The sequence below is a fragment of the Pseudonaja textilis genome, chromosome 1, assembly GCF_049901715.1.
Source record: "Pseudonaja textilis isolate UNSWEBS1 chromosome 1, rPseTex1.2, whole genome shotgun sequence".
Taxonomy (NCBI): Eukaryota; Metazoa; Chordata; class Lepidosauria; order Squamata; family Elapidae; genus Pseudonaja; species Pseudonaja textilis.
Genome location: NC_141990.1, coordinates 223,288,124 through 223,309,970, shown reverse-complemented (window position 1 = coordinate 223,309,970; position 21,847 = coordinate 223,288,124). Strand labels below are relative to the sequence as shown.

The window sequence follows — 21,847 nt, the reverse complement described above, 5'->3', positions numbered from 1 at the left end:
AAGCAGTGGGCCGGCACACACATGCATCTGCACCAGGCTGCCGCTCAAGTGAGTGCCCATGTGTGCCGGCTGATTGCATGGCCCAGTTCCCCTCTTTCTCCCCCACCGGGCCACAAAGTTTGGGGACCATTGCCTTAAAGAGCAAGTCCAGCTTTTGCAGACTGGCTCAATGGTTCTCCATTAAAATCAGTAAATTTAGTAAATCTGCCACCATCACATTGAGAGTATATAAAATAATACAATACGGACACCATTAGCCATGCTCTCAAAACAGAATATAGTGAATAGCTGCAAGCCTTAATTCTTGAATGAATCCCTTCTAATGTTGAACTGAGAGGTTTCAGGAGTCTTCATTCACTCTGGAATACCAAGAGAAGAAAGGTAAGCCAAGTCTCTTCACGAATTTTGATTTGCTGCCAGAAACATTTCTCTTAAGCACCAAGTGCAAAAGTAGGAACAAAAACAAATGTGTGCCTAATGGTTCTAAGCAAAAGGTCAGGTCCTAGAGGGCCTCCTTTTGAGTTAAAAAAATAAACCCATTACTCTCATTAGCGATTTCACTTTGTCCAACCTTCCAGGAACTGAGATCAATACAGTTTTAAGATAACAGACCCATGAAATTATCAGTAAGCAAGTTATAAGAGTTATTCCTTCCATTGACTTACCCTGCCAACTGGCCTTGAGTGCCTTATATTCTATGCTCATAAATAGCTTGGCAAGATGACCAGTTTTAGTTTTAGTCTTGCGGTTAAAAATCAGTATCTAGTTGCTTCATTGAGCAGGCAAGGTAATCATGCAGCATCATAAAAATCTTTGGCAAGAAGCAGTCATCTCCATCTACATCAGAGAAGTTTGCTAATGCAAGTTACAGTAAGGGCAGATACCACCATCAGGATCAGTACAGCCTTTCTAAAAGGACCAATTTCCATAGAGAGGGATGCTTCTAGAATCCATTAGCAGACACCAGGTCTCTTTCTAATTTTACATATGAGAACTGAAGCTTACATTTGCTGATAGCAGTTTAAGGTAATTTGCATTCAAAAACGGTTTAGTGGCTAAAGATTTATGGCCCTTGACTAAGTTCCTTAAAGATGAAACTTCTGTTTAATTAGTCTCAGATCAGCTCTCCCTACCTAATTTCACAGTGAAATCCTAATTAAAATAGGCCATATACCACAGGCTGGCACCATCAATGAACCACAGAAGGCAGCCTTGCTGAATCAAATACAGTTCTGTGAAAAAGTTAAAGCTTTTTTTAGTTTTCTGAATTGATGTGCATCTTTCCCAATGAAATTAATGAGGGTCCTATTGATAAAGGGAATCCAAGCAAAAAATACTATAATGCCAACCTTTTTTCAGCTTTATTTCATTAACAACAATCACCCAATATACAATGTGCCAATAGAAAACACAATTTCCCCCTTTGATTCAAGAACCGCCCATGTCAGAGGGCATGCATCCCATGGCTTGGGAAGTTCAGTGCAATTATTTAGATTAGAATCAGCAAGATTTCTTCCTCTGTTCCTTTTCTAATAAGCGTGAAATTACATGACTCTCCTAGGAGTCAACCGTACATTCTGGAAAACTTGGAAGGAAAATGGAATCTTCTTTAATTGGGGGCAAAGAAACCGCCGAGAAACACTGACTAGTTCTATCCTCCTCTAAAGCTTTCTGTGAGATAATTAAATTTATTGGCCACCCATCTTACTGTAGGGTAACTCTGGGTGGCTTACAGTTACATATACAATTAAAACATAAAAAGTTAAAATCAGATATTAAAACCAAGGACACGTGGGGATGGCGGGGGTGGTGGAGTGGAGGAGAAGTGGGATCCGTTATTATTCAACCAACCACCTCCGTTGCGCTGTTCCGCCACATCTTTAAGCCCCTACAAAAAGATAGGAGGGTTGGGGCCAACCTCACATCAGTGGGGCAAGATGTTCCAGAGGGCAGGAGCAACAGCAGAGAAGGCGGCCCTCCTCCTGGACTCCAACAGCTGGAAAAATTGGGTTGACAGGACCCACAGCTGGCACGAGTGACATGGGCCAATCCCAGTGGGGTGAGACGGTCCCTCAAGTAACCTGGTCTTACCTCTTCCTCTATTTCTACATGGTGTGCTGGATGGCTCTGGGAAAGGCAATTTTCCTCTGACACTTTTGCAATAACAATAACTTTTCGCATACATTTTTGCATCTCCTGCAAATCAGTCTTCTTTCAAATAGGAAAGCTGGGGGCACTGGTCGGTATTGGAATGGGGTAGATAGTCTCAAAAAGGTCCTCTCGTTTTTATCCTTTCCAAATATTTCTGCAAGACACAGCATTCCCTTCAATGCCAATAACACCGACCACAGCATTCTGACTTGTAGAAAACATTCAAGAAGACCCAAAGCAGGAGGCAGCAGTTCTGCCTTTTCTATGAAGCTTTCAGCAAATGAAACTTTTCCTCTCTATTCCTTTAGTTTGCAGAAATCACTTCTGATGATGGTAAAATTAAGATAGCATTTTTTTTGACCCCATATCACTTGACTTCCCACATGGATTGAGCAGAGTCTGCATTTGTGTTCTGTAAATGTCATATCCCATAAGTTTCTGTCATTTAGCACAAGACAAGACAATGGCTGAGAAAAATCGAATCAAGGCACTTCAGAACAATGGAGTCATCAGATGAGGATCATCAGGCAAGACACTGATAGAATCTTCTGCCCTCCCGCAGAGCATGCATAGCATGGTATATTCCTGGAAGGAGAAACAAGATATATTTATACTGGGTGATTGAGAATAGATGCTTGTTTCACTTGCTGCAGAAATAGATCAATTTGTGTTAACCGAGGAATCGATAATAATACTCATGGTTCAAGCAATCCTAGATTTCCGCAACCTGAGGCCTTCCAGACTCACTACATCATAGCTCTCAGAAGTTCCTATAACCATTTTTTAAATTACTAACTACTTGCCAACACTTTAAAAGATATGGTGGGTATAACATGAGATTGGTATCAATTATAAAAGCCCTCTATCTCCCCGTTGTTCACAAGGAACTGCTGAAACTACCACTTTGCAATAACTGTGCCAAAATCTGATACCACGATTTTGGTAGTGTAAAGTCATGATTTATTTGAATGCAATATAAATAAATATCACTTATTTTCATAAAATTAAGTCCTGCAACAATAACTCTAACACCATCAAATAGCAACAACTATGCCAGGTCCTTAGAAAGGACCCGATAGGTAGATAAAAATGTCAAATCCAATTTCAATATCTTGATTGACTGTGTGAACCATAAATTAAACTGATATACTGCCTGCTTCACAGCAATTCTGGGTGGTTTAGAAATTATCTAAAACATTAAAATAAGAAAAACAACAAAAAACAAAAAGAACGGTAAAAATTGCAGAATGACAAAACTGGATGGGAACTAAGGAAAACCACTCAAGTTAAAAGGAGGTTCAGTCATCCTTGCTGAAAAAGTAAGTCTTCAATACCTTTTAAAATACCACTAGAGTGATGGCTGTTCAAATCTGGGTTAGAAACCTCACTCTAGAGCAGAGGTCGCCAACCGTTTGGACCTCAGGGACCACCAAATTCATAATTTTAAATCATTAACCAGTTCTGTGGGCGTGGTCTAATTTGTGGGTGTGGCTTGGTGGTCATGTGACTGGCTGGGCATGGCTTGTATGTAAATATTATAAATATTTATATAAATATTGATTTTTTTTTTATCAAAAAAGAGCATTTTTTACCCCAAATCAGGCAGGCAAATTGAGTTGCTCACAGAATCACAGATTCATTCAGATATCTATCTGCTATCTGCTACCTCAGTCTGTCACATACAATTTGCTTGCTGGGAGTCTGCACTGAATAATAGAACCTTCAGTCCTAAGAGAGGTTCGGTTGTGCTTAAAAGCAGAGCAGAAGATCTAAAGACTAGCTGGAAAGAAAGAAATTCAACGATTTCCTGCTTTCTAGCTAATCTAAATCTCCCGGCACAGCAGAACAGATGATGGTCGGAAAAAGGAAAAATAGCAATATAACAGGTAAGTTTGCCGGGTAAGAAGTGAGTGGGTCGGGAGGGTTCCCACGGGCCATATGGGTGGCGCAGCCTTGTGTTCCTGTGCAGCCTGGATTAATTGCTTTGGGAGGGTGCTCTGGGGGGTGAGATTTTTCTGCAGCCTACCAATATTTTCTTGCGGCCCAGGGCCGCTGTTCTAGACAGCAGACACTGTACAGAGAAGGCATGCTTCTGGTGTCCTGATGACATCCAGATTGAATTGGCTGAGTAGATACCAAGGGAGGCAGAGGGTCCCTCAAGTTAGTAAGCCATAAACCATCTAGGTTTTTATAGATAAATGATTCACATCTTGAATTGTACCCAGAAGTGAATTGGCAGCAAGTACAGCTTGTGAAGCAGAAATATTACATGAAACTGCTGAGTGAGGTCATCAGCCACTTTGGGGTTTGGTATCAAAAGTATGCTGATAGCACCCAATTATATTTATTAACCCTAGGCTGACCAAGTGAGGCAGTTAAAGTCTTGCCCAAGTGTCTGGGGGCTGTGTAGGTCTAGAAGGGGATGACCTGACTTCAATTCAATCCTATAAAGACTGACCGGCTCTTGATATTAGGGATTGCCAAGGATTTTTCACCTGTATCCTTAACGGAGTACCACTTCCTCCTTTAAGAATGGTGCAGAGTCTGGAGCTTCTCTTGGACTCACAATTTTGGCTTGAAGATCATGTGGCAGCTATGGCCAAGAGAGCCTTTGTACAGCTCTGCTGTACCAGTTATTTCTCTCTTTGGATGAACTGGTCCTTCACACAATTATCCGCACCTTGGTCATCTCAAGGTTCAACTCCTGCAATGTGTTCTACATGAGGTTGCCTTTGAAAACCAGTGATTGGCATGCCTGAGTGTGCCTATATGACATCTCGGCTTCATGAACTACAGTGGTTGACAGTACGCTTCCAGCTACAGTTCAAGGCATAGGGCTCGGTTATTTGAGGATCACACATTTTGGAGAGAGAGAAGTTCCCTGAGGATGGGCTCCAGCATGAGTCCAAAGCTCAGAAGAATAAACCTCTGGTCTCAGTCACTGACTCAAGATTGGATTCTGCAGCATTATCCTGGGACACATATATTTGTCTAGTTTTTATGATCTGTTGCATCTGCCCAGAGTCAATTTGTATTTAGACAGCACCCAAACTGAATTAATAAATTAATAATAGTTTATATAACTAAATCAACTGGCTGAGTTTGCACAGCATAACCACTAAATAACTACATCAGCTGGATTCACACAACATTCTAAACTAAAATGTGGTCTATTCATTAACAACGTCATACAGTATGAAAGAATATTGAATTATATGCTGAAAATTAATTAACAATGAGCCTCAAGAAGATAAAAAGTTGAAGTAAATAAAAGGTAAACAAATTTAGTGCTTGATCAATGAAAGGCTCTTATACCTGGTAATCATCCACCACACCAAAAGTGTATTCATGCCTGGCTATCACATGGTGACAATTCTTACATACATCTGAAAAGAAAACAAAAAGATTTAGGAAAACAAAATAGGCTTGAAACCTATGCTCTAAATTGTAAAAGAAATCAAGTTGCTTAAGACATACGCACATATAGGAATCAAAAGATAATATCTACAATACCAGTCATACTAAAAAGGTAGAGTCTAATGGAAATCTCAACCTTTTCTTATTTGGGCCCCCAATTTCCATTCTTAGCCTTTTATTGATTATTCCTACTATCATCAATTCTCTAAAACTATCGTTGCTATCGCTTCAATGGAAAAATGGTGAGAGCATTGGCATGTTCTGGCATTGCACATTGGTTCACTAAATACAGTAGAAGAAAAAGCAAAAGACATACAGGATTAACAATTCTTGGAAACTGAGCACACAAATGGCAATACAGAGAAGCAGGAAAGAGTAACAGTACAAGTAGACACTTGTCTGCTCATTAAAACAACATGGCTAGGAGACATTCAGCCCTGGGATGCTGTTGGAAAAGAATATTAATCTGTTTAAAATGTGTTTATGGGCAACTGGCAATCATTACGTAGAAAAAGTGAAAAGCTAAACCGAATCAAATAAAATTAAGTTTTAATGTGAGACCATTACGCAATCCAAGGAATGTAGATCAGACTGGGAAACCAGAAGAAGATAATGTACGTTATTTTGTAGTGTTGCCCCCTACCCCCAACTTCTACATGGGCATGACCAAATACTGTAGTTATCAGAAAAGATTAATTGAAAAGTTTTGGTCTATCCTCTCTTTTGTAATTACTTGGAGTACTACACTAAATTGCCTGAATTCTGCTGAAGAACAGGAAGAGTAAATTCATTTATTCCCTTATGCCTCAATTGTTAGACGGCAAGTATTACTGGACATAGCCCAGAATCCTGAAGTGCATTATTTAGGTAACTGTGATAACAGTTTATTACCATTTTGTTTTTATAATGGGAATGAAATACATGTCTCAGATACAAAAGCATGTCTGGACACATTTAACTTTCAACGGTAGATTTCTGGATGCAGGTTCTTAATGCCCATACAAACAACAGAAAAATCTGGCCATCTTACGATCATAAGTGATTATTTCCTCTCCATCCTGTTCTTCTGTTGCTTTGTTCACAATCATCACAAAATCCCGTGTTTTGCATTCAATGCAACCAACATAGTTCATTAAATAGGATCCATTCTCCAAGCAAGTAGTACCCTAAAAGATTCAAAAGTGGGGAAATATGGTAAAATAGCCAGTGATCTCTTCTTAAATTAAGAGCCAAATTTACAAATTATTTCAAAATTCTACATTCAAAACTTCTCATATTTAAAAAAAGCAATCAAGGGAGTGATTATGATTACAGAAAACATATAGAAGCTATCTAAGTACCCCACATTATTTTATTCTACATATGAATAATTCTGGCAGATTTCCCCCAGACCTAATTTCTTTCCAGATAGAATGTATTCAATCCAGTCTTCTAAACAATATCAGATAACAGATAATCAGAGTTGGAAGGGATGTGGTAGGTCATCTAATCCAACCCCACCCCCCCAAGCGGGAGACCCTACCTACACCATTTCTGACAAATGGCCGTCCAATCTCTTCTTGAAAGTCTCAACTGATGGCACTCCCACAACTTCCAAGGGCAAGCTGTTCCATTGGTTGATTGTTCTCACTGTCAGAAAGTTTCTCCTTGTTTCCAGATTAAATCTCTCCTTGTTCAGTTTCCATCCATTATTCCTTGTCTGGCCTACAGGCACTTTAGAAAATAGATTAACCCTTTCCTCTCTGTGGCAGCCCTTCAAATATTGGAAGACTGCTATCATGTCTCCCCTGGTCCTTCTCTTTAGTAGACTAGCCAAGCCCAGTTCCTGTAACCGTTCTTCATATGTTTTAGTCTCCAGTCCCCTAATCATCCTGGTTGCTCTTCTCTGTACTTTTTCTAGAGTCTCAACATCTTTTTTATAATGTGGTGAACAAAACTGGATGCCAGTACTCTAGGTGTGGTTGTATTAAGGCTTTATAGAGTGGTATTAGTACCTCACTTGATCTTGATTGTATCCCTCTGTTAATACAATTTAGGATTGCATTAGCTTTTTTGGCGGCGGCTGCACACTGCTGGCTCATATTTAGCTAGCTGTCCACTAAGACTCCAAGATCCCTCTCACAGTTACTGCTATATAGTAAGCTGTTAAAATCTGACTTCTCCCTATATGGGCTCATACTTAATATTATAAACCGTAACTAAAAAAGGTAAAGTCTCATTTAACACATCAAAAACAAGCAATCTTTCTAACAACCCACCTGACCCTAGTTTTCAAATACTGTTTCTTCTGTGGCATATTCTTTTCCATTCCAGAGATAGAAATCAGTCAACAATGACTATGAAGACAATAATGCCACCAAAGACTTTTCAGACTATAATATATACTCTGCAATCCTATATTTAAATCCTACACTTCAGTGATGCCATTTTCTTGCATTTTTCAAATTTTCTAATCAACTGGCACATCTCTGGATTTAAATGTACTACTGATTTTCAATTGATTTCTCAATACAATGTTCTGTTTGGTTGATGTCAAGTCAGTAATTTCAACATTACATTGAGAAATGCAATTAAAAAAAACACATACACAACCTAGAGATATGATAAAATATCTTTTAAACAGTTTACTTTTAGAAACTAGAAATAGAAAATATATTTCCTATCATACATCATTAGCTGAGTTTCTTGGAAACACATAGTAATTTATAGTAATTCTGCGTAAATTAAGACACCAGACTAGAAACTGAGAGACTGTGAGTCTTGCCTCAGGCACAAAGCCAGCTGAGTGACCTTAGACCAGTCACTTTCTCTCAGCCCTGGGATAGAAGCAATGGCAAACTCCTGGGGGTGGATCTTGCCAAGAAAACTGCAGGAAGCAGCCGCCAAGCAGTCAAAAACTGACTTGAAAGCACAGCACACAGATATTGAAAAAACATCTTCTCAAGAAGAATGGTTTTGTTACTCAGTACCTATTAAGGAGAAAACCCGTTTTCTATCCCCCACCCCTCTAACTGGTGAACTACAGTGCCCAGAATCCCATATAAGAAACGACTCAATAAAAATGCTGGAAGCTGTATAGTATCACCCAGTTAAAAGTGCTGACAATTAAAGGCCTGCATCCTATGGGCAGAAAATGAGGCCCACCCACAGCTATCAAATAGATCTGTAAGAATCTTTTAAAACCACAACAGGTTGGAATATGGGGGGGGAGCTTAGAAAAAAAAGCCGGGGAGGCAGCTTCGTGCTGTGCATGGAAAAATGAAGGCGAAAAATAGGAAAAAAGGATTCCTAATCTTATTTCGTCCTAGGGGAGGGGAAAATTCCAAAGGGTAGCGGGGAAATCCGGGAATATATTTATTAGTATTGCACTTTGTCCGCTGCTCAGCGTCATTTTGGCTGATCTTAATAAAGGCATCATAGAAGGCGGGAGAAATTAATTCTGCCCGCAGAAACCGCCCCCCCCCCTCCCCGCTTTGGATCTCATCTCCTCCCCGGCAAGAACTGGTAAGGGAGGGAGGGCAAACTTCGCAGGAAGCCGAAGATTAGGGAAGATAGCGACAAAGGAAGGGAACGTGGCTGCGCCCCCTTCCTGTGCCCTACAGAAAGCCCGTTCCCCACCCTTACCCGAGGCGGGTACTCCGTCTTCACGCAGCCCCCGCACATGCTACCTTCCAAACCTCCTTCCCGAATCCGTGCGTCCCTGTGACGTCACTCTCCGCGCGCGAGAGAGAGAAAGAAAGGAAAACGAATTCTTCTGCCCCAAGTGACTCTCCGAATGGAGAGGGTGGAGCCTGTGCCGAGGGCGTGGCTTACCAGACAGATTGAATTTGAGCTAAGGTTTGCGGGTACTTAGAGTTTGAAGGGAGGAAAAAATTGTGGTTTTCCCCAGCTTTGCGCGTTGGAGCGGCTGGGCTGCAAAATGCCCTTGGAGGGTTTTTGTTCTCAAGCTTGCAGTGCTGCTACTGTTTATCGAAAGTGGATTCTACTTTTATTTTTTTTAATTCATTAATTAAATTTTTTAAATGCTTAGGCGCTTGTTTTACTTCTCCCGTAAAAAAAAAACCAATGAGATGACTAACCTAGAGATTTATAGCGTAATCCAGGCATCGCCTTTGGGGGTGTATTACCGGCACTTACGTGCATCAGCTTTATATCGCCATAGAGGCTTCGGGAGGATGTTATGAATCACCAGTGGGAATCATCTATTATGGATAGGAATAAGCACCAAGGTGCGTTTCTCCTTTCAGTAGACTGAGAAAACAAAGGAGCTTAATTCACAGGCTTCTGCATCTAAGTCTCTGCGGTATTGAAACGTTTAGACAGAAACTTTAAATTTGAGAAGTAACATTTATCAGAAAATTTACAAGAAAAAGCGAAGAATGGGCGGGTCCTTAAAGTAAATATGAGCCTTGAACTTTCCGAGGTGTATTAGCTCGGTAGTTCAATCCGATTCAATTGGGAGGACTGCTTCGTGCTACCATCACGTGTGTTTAACATAACCAAGACTTCTTCCCCACTTTCTCTCTGTTGACATTGGGAAGAATAGCAGTACTATAGCTGCTCTTGTGTTTTTGCAGAGGTTTGGGGTGAGCCAAGCGATGGAAATAGAAGAGCCAGTTTGCTGTAGTGAGATATGAATCCTAGCGCTGCTTTAGGCACAAAGCCAGCTGGATGACCTTGGACCAGTCTCTTTCAGTCCTAGGAAGGAGGCCAAAGCAAACCACTTCTGCAAAACTCCCCAAGGAAGCCTAGGAAGGGCTAATCCAGGCAGTTACCAGGAGGCAAAATCCACTGGAAAGCACCCCTCAGACTCCCGAAGTGCTAAAAACAAACATTTCAAATGTATTAATTTTAGTACCTATGGGATACAGGCTTAACAAAATTCACTCATTTGTAAAATATTTTTGAGTTATTGAAAATATTTCTAATAGCAAGATTTCTCTCTCTCATTTCCTGCCTTTAATATCTGTTAGCTACTTCTCACTCTTTTTTTCCTTTTTTCCTTCCTTTGCATAATGCTTACTCCCAAAAAGAAAAAAACATAATGGGCAAAGATATATTGTCTGTTAATGAGTTCAGGACAAATGCCCACATATTGTCAACACCTGCATACAATTCATTTAAATCTATATTAAATTAATCTCAATTTAAATATATAGAGCTTATGTACAATGGCAACTTTTATTTTAAAAAGGACTCCAATTAAGGACTATAAGGGAAAGAAAAAAATATCCTGAAAACATAACTCCTTTGACTGTACATGTTTAATAATGAAAGAGGTTTAATCAGTAGCAGCTGCCTCCTCCCCTCCCCCCCAGCCTATTACTTTCTTTTTCTGCAGCAGTGCAACTTTCTCTTCTTTTACCTCTGTAAATTTAATTATGGTATTGGAGCTTAGTGGGTGGAATGGGAAGCAGATGGGAAAGAACTGGAACTTGCCATGGACAAAGCAAGTGGATGTACAATGGAACTTCATATGTTAAGAGATGACTCCACTATATTACTATATGTAACATTATTCCAGCCTAGGACTCAAACATTTCTGCATAATAATCAGTTAAAGGTAAATGCTAAGCAGAGCAGCTTTACCTATAGGAGCAACAGATACTTTTGTGTAAAGTTGCATTATTTCACTTAATTATCAGCTACACATTAAATACTTTTAGTTTAGTTTGGTCTTTAGTAAAAGAATAGGCCTATAGATTTCTATTTAAAAATATAACCCATTTGTGTGACCTTTCTTCCCACTTAAGATACTTAGGCATGGAGGAAGATAATCTAGTTTTGCTTACTTGAGATAAGTCTCTTTTTGTGTGTGTGTGTGTGTGTGTGTGTGTATGCAGGCTATCATTTATTAGGAAGCTAGGTTTCATCTGGGTGCCTGGTTGGGGTGGGTTTGAGCTGGAGGTATTGGGGTGGGGTGGGGGTCTGTTTGTGCCCTGATGTTTGCCTGGCTTGTGGTGTGGAGATTTTTTTGTTTGTGAGTGCAGGCTTCCAAATAATTGACAGTCTGGTAGAGTCATCTCTTCTATTCATGTTTAGGACTAGTGAGCGGGGTTTCCTATAATGCTAGGTGTTGCCCTTGAAGTCGATGCTAGACCTAGGCTTCCAATTGCAGGAAGTGTGTTCCAGCTTTTTGACTGCATTTTTGCATTGGTCACTGAATTAACCCTTGGTGGGTTGGGGGATGTTTCTTCACTCTTGCCTGAACCCCAGCAGCATGCTGGCGCCTCAACCCCTTGTTTCACCAGTATCAGAATGAAAAGAGAACTATCCTTTTACACCAGAAAGTCAGCTATGCAGAGAATTGGACACTGAGATAAATCTCAACGTAATTGTGAGTTATATTTGAGGATGCCTGATAAACCAATAAAGAGACTTTGTATGGATGCCTTTGTGGAGTAAGTCTGTCTGCCTTAAATTCAGCTAGTAATTATAAAGGACAGAACAGTCCTGTTGGGTTGCAGAACCAAACCAGACAGTTATAGAGGTGCAGATGATAGACTCAGTAATTCCTCTGTAGAACTGAATCAGCAGCTTCTTGGGCAGTTTGAGCTTCCTGAGTTGGCACAGAAAGAATATTCTTTGTTGTGCTTTTCTGATGATGTTTTTTGATGTTAGGTGTCCATCTTAGGCCATGTGATATAGTAGAATCTAGAAATTTGAAGGTCTCTACTGTTGGTACTGTGTTGTATTGTAAGAGGTGGTAATATGGGAGGGTTTCTTCTAAAGTCTACCACCATTTCTATGGTTTTGAGTGTGTTCAGTTCCAGATTCTTCCGGTTACACCATGAGGCAAGTTGTATAACCTCCTGTCTGTATGTGGATTTGTCCTTGTCTCAAATGAGACCAATCACTGTTGTGTCATCAGCAAACTTCAGTTTTTTAACAGATGGATTGTTTGAGATGCAGTCATTGGTATATAGGAAGAAGTGGAGAAAGCACAAAGCCTTGGGTGGGGGCTGTACTGATTGTACAGGTATCAGATGTGATTCTGCCTAACTTTACTTGTTGCTTCCTGTCTGTTAGGAAGCTTATGATCCAATTACAAGCATATTCAGTTACTGCTAGTTTGTTTAATTTACTTAGAAGAATGTCTGGAATGATGGTATTGAATGCTGAACTGAAATCTACAAAGAGGACCCTTGCGTAGGTATTTGGAGATTCAAGGTGTTGTAGGATGGAATGCAGAGCCATATTAATAGCATCATCTGTTGATCTATTTGCTCGGTATGCAAACTGCATGGGATCTAACAGCAGATCTGTGATGGCTTTCAGGTGGGACAGCACAAGCCTTTCAAAGATTTCAAAGATGGTTTATGGGCTGGCTTTCTTAATGTTTTCTTAATATGTACCAAAATATCTGCTGGGGGCAGGGAGCTGGGGTTCTGTTTCCTTTAAGATTCTTATTTCTCTTTTAGGGGAAATATTTTATCCTGCTTTTTTTAATATTTCCTAAAATATTTCATTCTTCTAGGAGAGGGGTAGGGGCTAACTTTCTACACTACCATCCACCTGTCCTTTCTTAACATAAAAATAACTTTTTTCCCTAAGGCTGGGCATATGAATTGGAATACTATAGTCTCTAAATGTGATGTAGCTTTCACCCTCAGTGTTGATAAGCAGTCAAGACTAGCTTCTCACACATTTTGGATTAAAGTACAGCAAAAATATAAATATATACTACAACTAATAATAATAACTACTCACTGAATTCAGCCATATGGCATTTGTAGCCATAAACTATTAACAAAAAGTATATTGGGAAGAAATTAAAAATATCCATTGTAAGGAAAGCGAACCTACATTTCTGCTAGCAAAAATGGAGCAGATGTTAGTATTATTAATTAAAGTAGGAATCCTGATGAAAACTTTGCAAAATTCCATGTAATTCATATATCATCAATCAGCTTCTGAGTTTTTTTAATGAGAATCACAAAATACGTTGATAACAATGATCTGGTAAACAATATTTGGACTTTTAAAAATCCTTGCAAAAGGCTTTTGACAAATCTCTGAGCAAATCTGATAATTGTGTAAGAAGATATGAACGCTTACTAAAGAAAAGAGGAAAGTAGGAACAAATGGAGAGTTGTTTTAACAGATACGTTTACCAAACATACATAATGGTATTAATTGATTTATTCATTCAATTTGTATAGCCATCCATTTCAAACCAGTGACTCTGGATGGTAAATAATAACCACCCTCATACAAATGCAATGAGAATGTGCACCTACTAGTCCCCAGAACAATCCCTCCCCCCCCCACACACACATGCCAGGCCGCCAAGCCAGAAAAGTTGGAGACCGCTCCTGTAGAGAATGAATGTTCCAGAGGATGATGGTTCTGGCAGAGAAAAGACATCTCCTGGTCCCTGATAGCTCACATTCCCGTGAGATTGGATTGGATGGGCAGAAACATCTGGAAGAAGTCCGTCCCTTAGGTAACCCAGTCCCATGCCATGCATTAAGGACTTTAAAAATGACACCCAGAATCTTGAATTGCATCTGGAAATACACTGGCAAGCATTTGGTCCCAAAAACAGTAATATTACATGTGTCAAACAGATTGGAGCAACTTGTTCAGCTGTGTTCTATACTTGCTGAAGCATCTGAATGCTCTCCAACTTGCATCCATTCCTAACCCCACAGCAAGGCTCTGCTCACTGTCACTCATGTCCTCATGTTCTCATTTTTGATACTGCAATGTAGTTGTAAAGCCACTCAGTTTTGCCTGGATTGAACCAACGCCTCATGTAGGTGTCTGATTTGTTTACAAATGCCTTGGAATTGGCCCAGTTTGTCAATGCCATTCAGTAGTTGTTTAATACAAAATATTATACAAAATAAATAGAGCTATAAAAGGTCCCTTAAAATTGGGACAGTTAGTATTCAGATAGCAAAGACAGTCCATGCAGAATGCAATTCTACCTGCAAGCTTTCACCAACATTCTTGCTCCTGCATTTTAAACCCCATGCAGTTTGTGAAGGCTGTTCCAAAAAGCCCCAAGAAAGGCATCCTGCAGCAATCCAATATACAGTGATCAAAAAAATAAAGGGAACACTTAAACAACACAATGTAACTCCAAGTCAATCACACTTCTGTGAAATCAAACTGTCCACTTAGGTAGCAACACTGATTGACAATCAATTTCACATGCTGTTGTGCAAATGGAATAGACAACAAACAGGTGAAAAGCATAGGCAGTTAGCAAGACATCCCCAATAAAGGAGTGGTTCTGCAGGTGGTGACCACAGACCACTTCTCAGTTCCTATGCTTTCTGGCTGATGGTTTGGTCATGTTTGAATGCTGGTGGTGCTTTCACTCTAGTGGTAGCATGAGATGGAGTCTTCAACCCACACAAGTGGCTCAGATAGTGCAGCTCATCCAGGATGGCACATCAATGCAAGCTGTGACAAGAAGGTTTGCTGTGTCTGTCAGCATAGTGTCCAGAGCACGGAGGCGCTACCAGGAGACAGGCCAGTACATCAGGAGACATGGAGGAGGCTGTAGAAGGGCAACTACCTAGCATCAGGACCGCTACCTCCGCCTTTGTGCAAGGAGGGACAGGAGGAGCACTGCCAGAGCCCTGCAAAATGACCTCCAGCAGGCCACAAATGTGCATGTGGCTGCTCAAATGGTCAGAAACAGATTCTATGAGGGTGGTATGAGGACCCGACTTCCACAGGTGGGGGTTGTGCTTACAGCCCAGCACCGTGCAGGGCGTTTGGCATTTGCCAGAAAACACCAAGATTGGCAAATTCACCACTGTGCTCTTCACAGATGAAAGCAGGTTCACAGTGAGCACATGTAACAGATGTGACAGGGTCTGGAGACGCCATGGAGAATGTTCTGCTGCCTGGAACATCCTCCAGCATGACTGGTTTGGCAGTGGGTCAGTAATGGTGTGGGGTGGCATTTCTTTAGGGGGCCGCACAGCCCTCCATATGCTCGCCAGAGGTAGCCTGACTGCCATTAGGTACCAAGATGAGATCCTCAGACCCCTTGTGAAACCACATGCTGGTGCGGTTGGCCGTGGGTTCCTTCTAATGCAAGACAATGCTAGACCTCATGTGGCTGGAGTGTGTCAGCAGTTCCTGGAAGACGAAGGCATTGATGCTATGGACTGGCCCACCCGTTCCCCAGACCTGAATCCAATTGAGCACATCTGGGACATCATGTCTCGCTCCATCCACCAATGCCACATTGCACCACAGACTGTCCAGGAGTTGGGGGATGCTTTAGTCCAGGTGTGGGAGGAGATCCCTCAGGAGACCATCTGCCACCTCATCAGGAGCATGCCCAGGTGTTGTAAGGAGGTCATACAGGCACGTGGAGGCCACACACACTACTGAGCCTCATTTTGACTTGTTTCAAGGACATTATATCAAAGTTGGATCAGCCTGTAGTGTTTTTTTCCACTTTAATTTTGAGCGTAACTCCAAATCCAGACCTCCATGGGTTGCTAAATTTGATTTCCATTGATAATTTTTGTGTGATTTTGTTGTCAGCACATTCAACTATGTAATGAACAATATATTTAATAAGAATATTTCATTCATTCAGATGTAGGATGTCTTATTTTTGTGTTCATTTTTTTGAGCAGTGTTGATGTCCTAAGGCAAGCATGCAGATCTGAGCCAACAGATAAAAACTAGAATCTAGAAATACTTCCATGCTGAAAACTAGATTTTTTTACAGGAAAGTTGAATTCTTTTAACCAAAACAGTGTAAATCCTATTTCAAATCCACCTGCTTGCTAGACAGGCATACCTCTGTCCTGTCTGGATAATGTTATTAATTCACATCCAATTCAGAGTAGAGTAAGATTCCCTGTTGGTAGATGAAAAAATGAAATAGAGCTGTGTGTCATTGTATTTTTATTGATTTGATTTATACCTCATTTTGCTAAAATTATACAAAAATATTTCATATATCAACATATGAAGGGCATATTTCAAACCTGATAAAGCTTCTGAGTGTTTTTTTTTGGTATTGAATAACTTGAGAGGTGAAAAAAAATCTGAAAAACATTTTGTCCAAATGACATCTTGTAATAGAAAATAGTAATCTTGAGCCAGGTGAAAAAAATGTAATTATTATTTTGTATATAGATCATCTCCCATTATTTTGGTACAATATGATGCAATCTAAAACACCATGGGATTTACAGTATAATAGCTTGAAAGGGCAGCAGTTTGGGGAAATTTGTTTCAGAGTTGTCCTTCTCCCAATAGTTATCCTGAGTGTGGATTTAAAAAGATTGTATCTGAGCAAACAATGATCGTCCATAGAAATCTCTTGTTTATATCACCCATGAAGCAGTTTAAGTTCAATTATCACCCTATGAATTGGTCTTAAAAATTAACCTAAGGGGATTGACATTTCTATTGATTTCTAGCAATATCTTTTTGCAAATGATAGCAGGTAAACAACTTTCTTCAAATGGAAAAAAATAGAGTTCTTGTAAACACTGGACCCTCTGCCGTCAGGATCAGGAAGCAGACTCGTTTTCCCTTTCCCGGAAAGCTGCCCGTTTGCAGCAGCTTCGCGTTGAATAATCCCCACTCCTCGCCTCCCTTCGCTGTGAAGAATTCACCCTGTAAGTGTCTCCGGTGTTCCTAACGGTTTTCCTCGGCAGAAAAGCAACTACAGTAGGCCTGCAGCACTCGAGCTATATACTACACGATGAGGTTATCCTCTCCTTTGCTTTGCATTTTTAGGCGCTTAAGCAAAATGGATTTTTAAACGAAGGCGATTCCCCTCCCCTTCAAATACTGGTGGGGGCCCGGCCATCTAGCAAATGAGAGCGCAGCTTCACCCTCCCTTCCCCGTCTAAGGACGTCAAGGAAGGGCCGAAGTACAAGTTGGTGCCGGTGACGAAGGGCGCCGCCGCCCGGTTTAAATCAGAGGCGTCAAGATATTCCCTTCGCGCGAGGAAAAAAGCGGGAAATAAAAGAGAGAAACCCTTTCCAGTTGACGTCTAGCCCAGGACGGCGGGTGGGTGAAGCAGGGACAAGGGCAGCCCTGTCACACGCGGCTTATTTCTGAAGCTCGAGGCTATTTGCAGAGGGTTTTTCACGAGCTGCCCAGAAGACGCGGGAACCCGAACCCAACCACCAGCCCTCCCCTCCTCATTGCAGCACGAGGGTTGGCGGGCAGCTCAGGCGCGCGGGTTTACGGGGCGGCCACCTTCCCGTCAGCCGCTAACGGAGCGGCGCTCCTTGGTGCCAGAGGCGGGTGCCAAGCTCTGTCTCTCTCCCTCCCCCCCTTTTAGTCCGGATAACCGACCCGGTAGAGCAGCTATCGGCGTGGTTTCAAGAGTCTCACGTCGCCCTACCACAATCCTCCTGCCACCTCGGTGAAGGAGAGAGCTCCGCGTTGCCCGTGAGGGGCACAGCCTGCGCGCCTCCCCCGTCGCCACCCTAACCTCCCTCGCTCCCCTATTTCTGTGGCTCTCGCAGTTTAAACCGTGGTGGGTTTTGGTGTCCCCCCCGCCCCCCGAGTATTTACTCGAAGCAGGAGCTCGAGAGATCAGGCTCTGCTTTAAACTGGGTGTGGCCCGGTTGTTGCCTCTCTGCTCGCCGGGCATCGTTTGCAGCAGGTAGCGGTGGCGGCGGTTGCTGCGCCGGGCATCGCCAGGTGCCGCTGCTGGCGCTGGCCTGGGGGGGCCGCTGTGCTGCATTGCAGAGCAGGCGCTTCCTCCTCCTCCTCCTCCTTTCTCTTTTCCCTCCCCCGGAGGGACACGGCTATCTGGGCCGGGCAGCCGAGCGGTCCCTGAGTAGGAATGTCCCTGCTCGGCCAGATAATGTTATTTATACCACCGGCTGGAAGGGCGGGTCCACCCAGCGCTCCCAGGACCACCCCGGCCCTCCTGGGACTCAGTCTCGCCGCTGCTCTGCTCTCTCTGCTGCCTCTCCTCTTGCTACTCTAGACAGGTGAGTTCGCAAAAGCTGACCCAGAAAAGGAGCGTTGCTGGACACCTGCGAGAAGGGAGTCTTTCAGGTGGCAAGAGGCGCCTCGGCGGGGTGGAGTTGGCTTTGATGAGACTCTGGTGGTGGTGGTGGTGGTGGCGCAGGCATCCCTCTCGCCCCCCAGCAGGCTGGGGCAACCTATTTATAACAGCGCGCTTGCGTTATAGGAGAAACACGGCGGGGTAGATAAGAGTGTACGTCCCGAATTTTTCTCTCCTAAGAGAGACAACCATGGCATCGGCCCGGGAAGAGAAAAAAAAAAGAATCGGAAGATTCTCGGCTGCTTACTACGTTTGAGGGAAAAGGGTAGAGAGAATTGGGATTGAAAAGAAGGCAAAGTTATGAGTTTGTGTGAATCTGTCTCTTGCGAGATCGAGGGACCGACTGGGGCGCATTGCTGGACTATCTGGAAGTGAGTTCTCAGAAGAGAAACACCAAGATAATTTGTACTTTAGTTATCCTTTTGTAAACTCTTGTCTGCGCCTCTTTGTCCACATACTGCATTAGTGGATAGCAAGGTATGTAACGATCAATAATACTTACAAGAGAGTTTGCCTGTTTAAATCCAACATGTTCTTGCATTTAAAAATAAAAGACAAAACTCGGCATCTTGGCCTTGTGTTATGTTTACCTCTAACAAATATATTCTGTCAGAAAGCTCTGTTGTTTTTTTCCTACTATCTCTTGGATTTATCTTTTATACAATTGCTCCTGGAGTCTGTTGTCAGTTGTGTCAGTGTAAAGTAGGTATGTAGATGATGCAATCTTTTTTTTTTCTTTTGCCTATTTGTAATAATTTCATTCTTGATCTTCAGCAGTAGAATGTCTCATATCTTTGGGCAAGGTCTGGTTATTGTTAAGACCACATGGAAGAAATGTGTGGATAATATTTTGATCTGGTACAAGTAAATTGTGAGAACTTAGTGTTATTCAGTTGATGCAAACACAGAGTTTTCTTTTGTAACCATTAGTTTATTTGCCAGTTGCTTTCAGGAAAAGTACCTTTACACATGAGGTAGGACACAGAACATCCTGTATTGCTAAGTTAATAGTTACATAAAACAATATGAATCTTGTTTCAATATCCATGCTGGATTGTGGCTGATTATGTGTCTATGTGTGCATACAGTTGATTACTTTTCTCCACTGAAATTATTTATTGAATGTGTCAATTTTAAGTTTGGTTTATTAGATTTCTGTTTCATTGTGTTACTTTTTACCATATGAATATTTAAAATAAACAAATGAACATCACATTACTCCCTCTTTCTTTCTGAACACTTAAAGTGGTAGGATGATTATTTTAAAAGCCATATTGTATAAAAGAATGAGAAATGTTTTAGTAAACTAACTTTGATTTAGAATGTTTTATTTTTATTTCAAATTTGCACATATGGTATATAAAATGGATTTAAGAAGGTGTAACTGTTCCATTCTGAAGTTTAAAATATTGCCTTTAATTTTAACTGCATAGTTTATTTTAATGTACTGGGGCACTTAAGAAGTGTTGAACTATAAGGCCCATCATTATCCATTCTTAGTTAGAATTGAATTTGTAATATAGGTTGCTAAATTGGGAAAAGCTGAGATAGACATGAATATTTTTCTCTATTTTTTTTTCCAACTTGCAACATCAACTTAGGGAGGAGCAGAACCTTGAAATTGACAAGTAATGGACAAAAATGGACTTGTTTGGCTTCTTGGGGAATCTTCTTGTACAAGTTTCTCTGTTAGAAAGTATTGGTGTAACAGATATGTTACCCATGTTATAAAAGTATTGATGTGAAAGTATTGGTGTAACAGATATGTTGCCCATGTTATAAAACTGCATTTGTCTTGTTGCTGAAGAATTCTGTCAGTTACCATATTGCATGATCTTGCATTCTTGTTCATACCCTACACTTTGATATTTATTTAAAGGAGATAGGATCTAAGCTAAATACGGAACAATGTAATACATTTCATGGCTAATTCATTTTCTTTATATTTATTATTACCTGTCAGCATGATAATAAATAATGATTCTTTCAAAATGTTTAAACTGAAATGTTTCATTTGGATTTAGTCAAAATAAACTGAAGGTAAGAAAATATATTATTCTTATATTATACTATTCTTATATTAAGAATAGGGCAGAGACAGAAACATAGATATGAGATGTGTTTTTAGAAATCTTGCCATGCTACCTTTAATAGGAGATTGCATGAATATTTGTGCCTGTTAGGCTGTGCTTTGGTTGCTTTCCAACTTTTCTCTGATACAAGTCATCTATATATGATAGTCTTAAAATAATCTTACACTTCTAAGCTCTATCTACAGTAAACTCCAAGATCTACTTTTAATCCCAACTGCCTTGATACTACCACATGTGCACAAGCTACATGAACATTTGCTTTGTGACTTTCATTCATGTTTTCTGTTCATTGACTGATTTGGAAAATATTGTTCTTAATCAAAGATCCTGACATACAATTACTGTACTCTGTGCAATAGGGGATACTCTCTTATGGAGTTAGATGGTTGATTCAGGTAACCCAGTTATTGCCAACAATGACTGTCAAGACAGACGGTTTTCATATCTATTAAAAATGCCTGGGGTAAAAATAGATGGTTATGTTGATAATGAGACTTGGAGGCTGTTTTTTAAACAGAATTGAGTTACAATCTGGTCTACCTTCTTAGACAGGACAGCAAAAAGAAAAAGGCTAACTGCTTTAAAATACCTAATTATAAGATATACATTTGAAAACAAAAGTGCATTGGGTTTTTTGGGTATCACCTTAATCTTTTTCTGCCCTTATTAATCAGAACATAGAACATTTGATTTAGTGAATGTTCATTTCTAATCCCAATTAATGTTTGAGAGTTTAGACACCAGATGTAGAACCTGAGGGTTTCTATATACAAAGGATGTATTCTATCTATCCTTACGTCATATTAACACATTTCATAACCCCAGTAAATTGGAGGCATATTAGGAGCTGGGCAATCACAGTGTGTTGTATCTTTCAATAATATTGCTGTAATTGAGAACAGTTTTGGCAGATGTGCAAGGTTCAATTTCATTCTTACTGACATTTTCAGTGGAAGGAGTTCTTGATTTTAAGAACTGAGATAGAACCAAGATGGTTTACACATGCTATACTATTTCTTCAAATAGAAGAAGATACCATTTATTCTTAATAAGAAGGTGTAAGTGGCTAGGATCAGTAAGAATCATGTTTGCTCAAAGTTTGTTTAGTTTCTTCTCTTGCAGAATATAGGGAGTCACTTTAAAGTAGGTACATATAGTATACTGTAA

The 21,847-nt window shown here is 40.8% G+C and overlaps 2 protein-coding genes across 6 annotated transcripts in view; one reads left to right on the top strand and one right to left on the bottom strand.

Moving 5' to 3' along the window:
• Positions 1-1,334: 1,334 nt before the first annotated feature.
• CHURC1 (churchill domain containing 1) lies at positions 1,335-9,351 on the bottom strand. Its single transcript, XM_026708067.2, has 4 exons — positions 9,193-9,351; positions 6,599-6,734; positions 5,467-5,537; positions 1,335-2,736 (listed from the first exon to the last, which is right to left on the bottom strand). Exons 1-4 carry the CDS (start codon positions 9,229-9,231, stop codon positions 2,644-2,646), a joined length of 339 nt encoding a protein of 112 aa, XP_026563852.1. The 5' UTR covers positions 9,232-9,351; the 3' UTR covers positions 1,335-2,643.
• Positions 9,352-18,255: 8,904 nt separating this feature from the next.
• SPTB (spectrin beta, erythrocytic) overlaps positions 18,256-21,847 on the top strand; it is a 119,560-nt gene continuing 115,968 nt past the window's right edge. For 2 of the 5 annotated variants that reach the window (XM_087920649.1, XM_087920653.1), the window contains exon 1: positions 18,712-19,064. The gene's annotated coding sequence lies outside the window, so the exon portion shown is untranslated. Of the gene's footprint in view, positions 18,511-18,711; positions 19,065-20,184; positions 20,262-21,847 lie in introns of those variants that run through there. The other 3 variants (XM_026708072.2, XM_087920651.1, XM_087920650.1) reach the window with 3 other exon arrangements.

Excerpts from the sequence above, each read along its gene's own strand:
- CHURC1 (XM_026708067.2), bottom strand. The coding sequence starts at position 9,231 with ATGTGCGGGGGCTGCGTGAAGACGGAGTACCCGCCTCGG. Across the intron at positions 6,735-9,192 it reads AGACGGAGTACCCGCCTCGG|GGTACTACTTGCTTGGAGAA; the intron begins GTAAGGGTGGGG and ends TGAATCTTTTAG. Across the intron at positions 2,737-5,466 it reads GTGTGGTGGATGATTACCAG|GAATATACCATGCTATGCAT; the intron begins GTATAAGAGCCT and ends TTCTCCTTCCAG.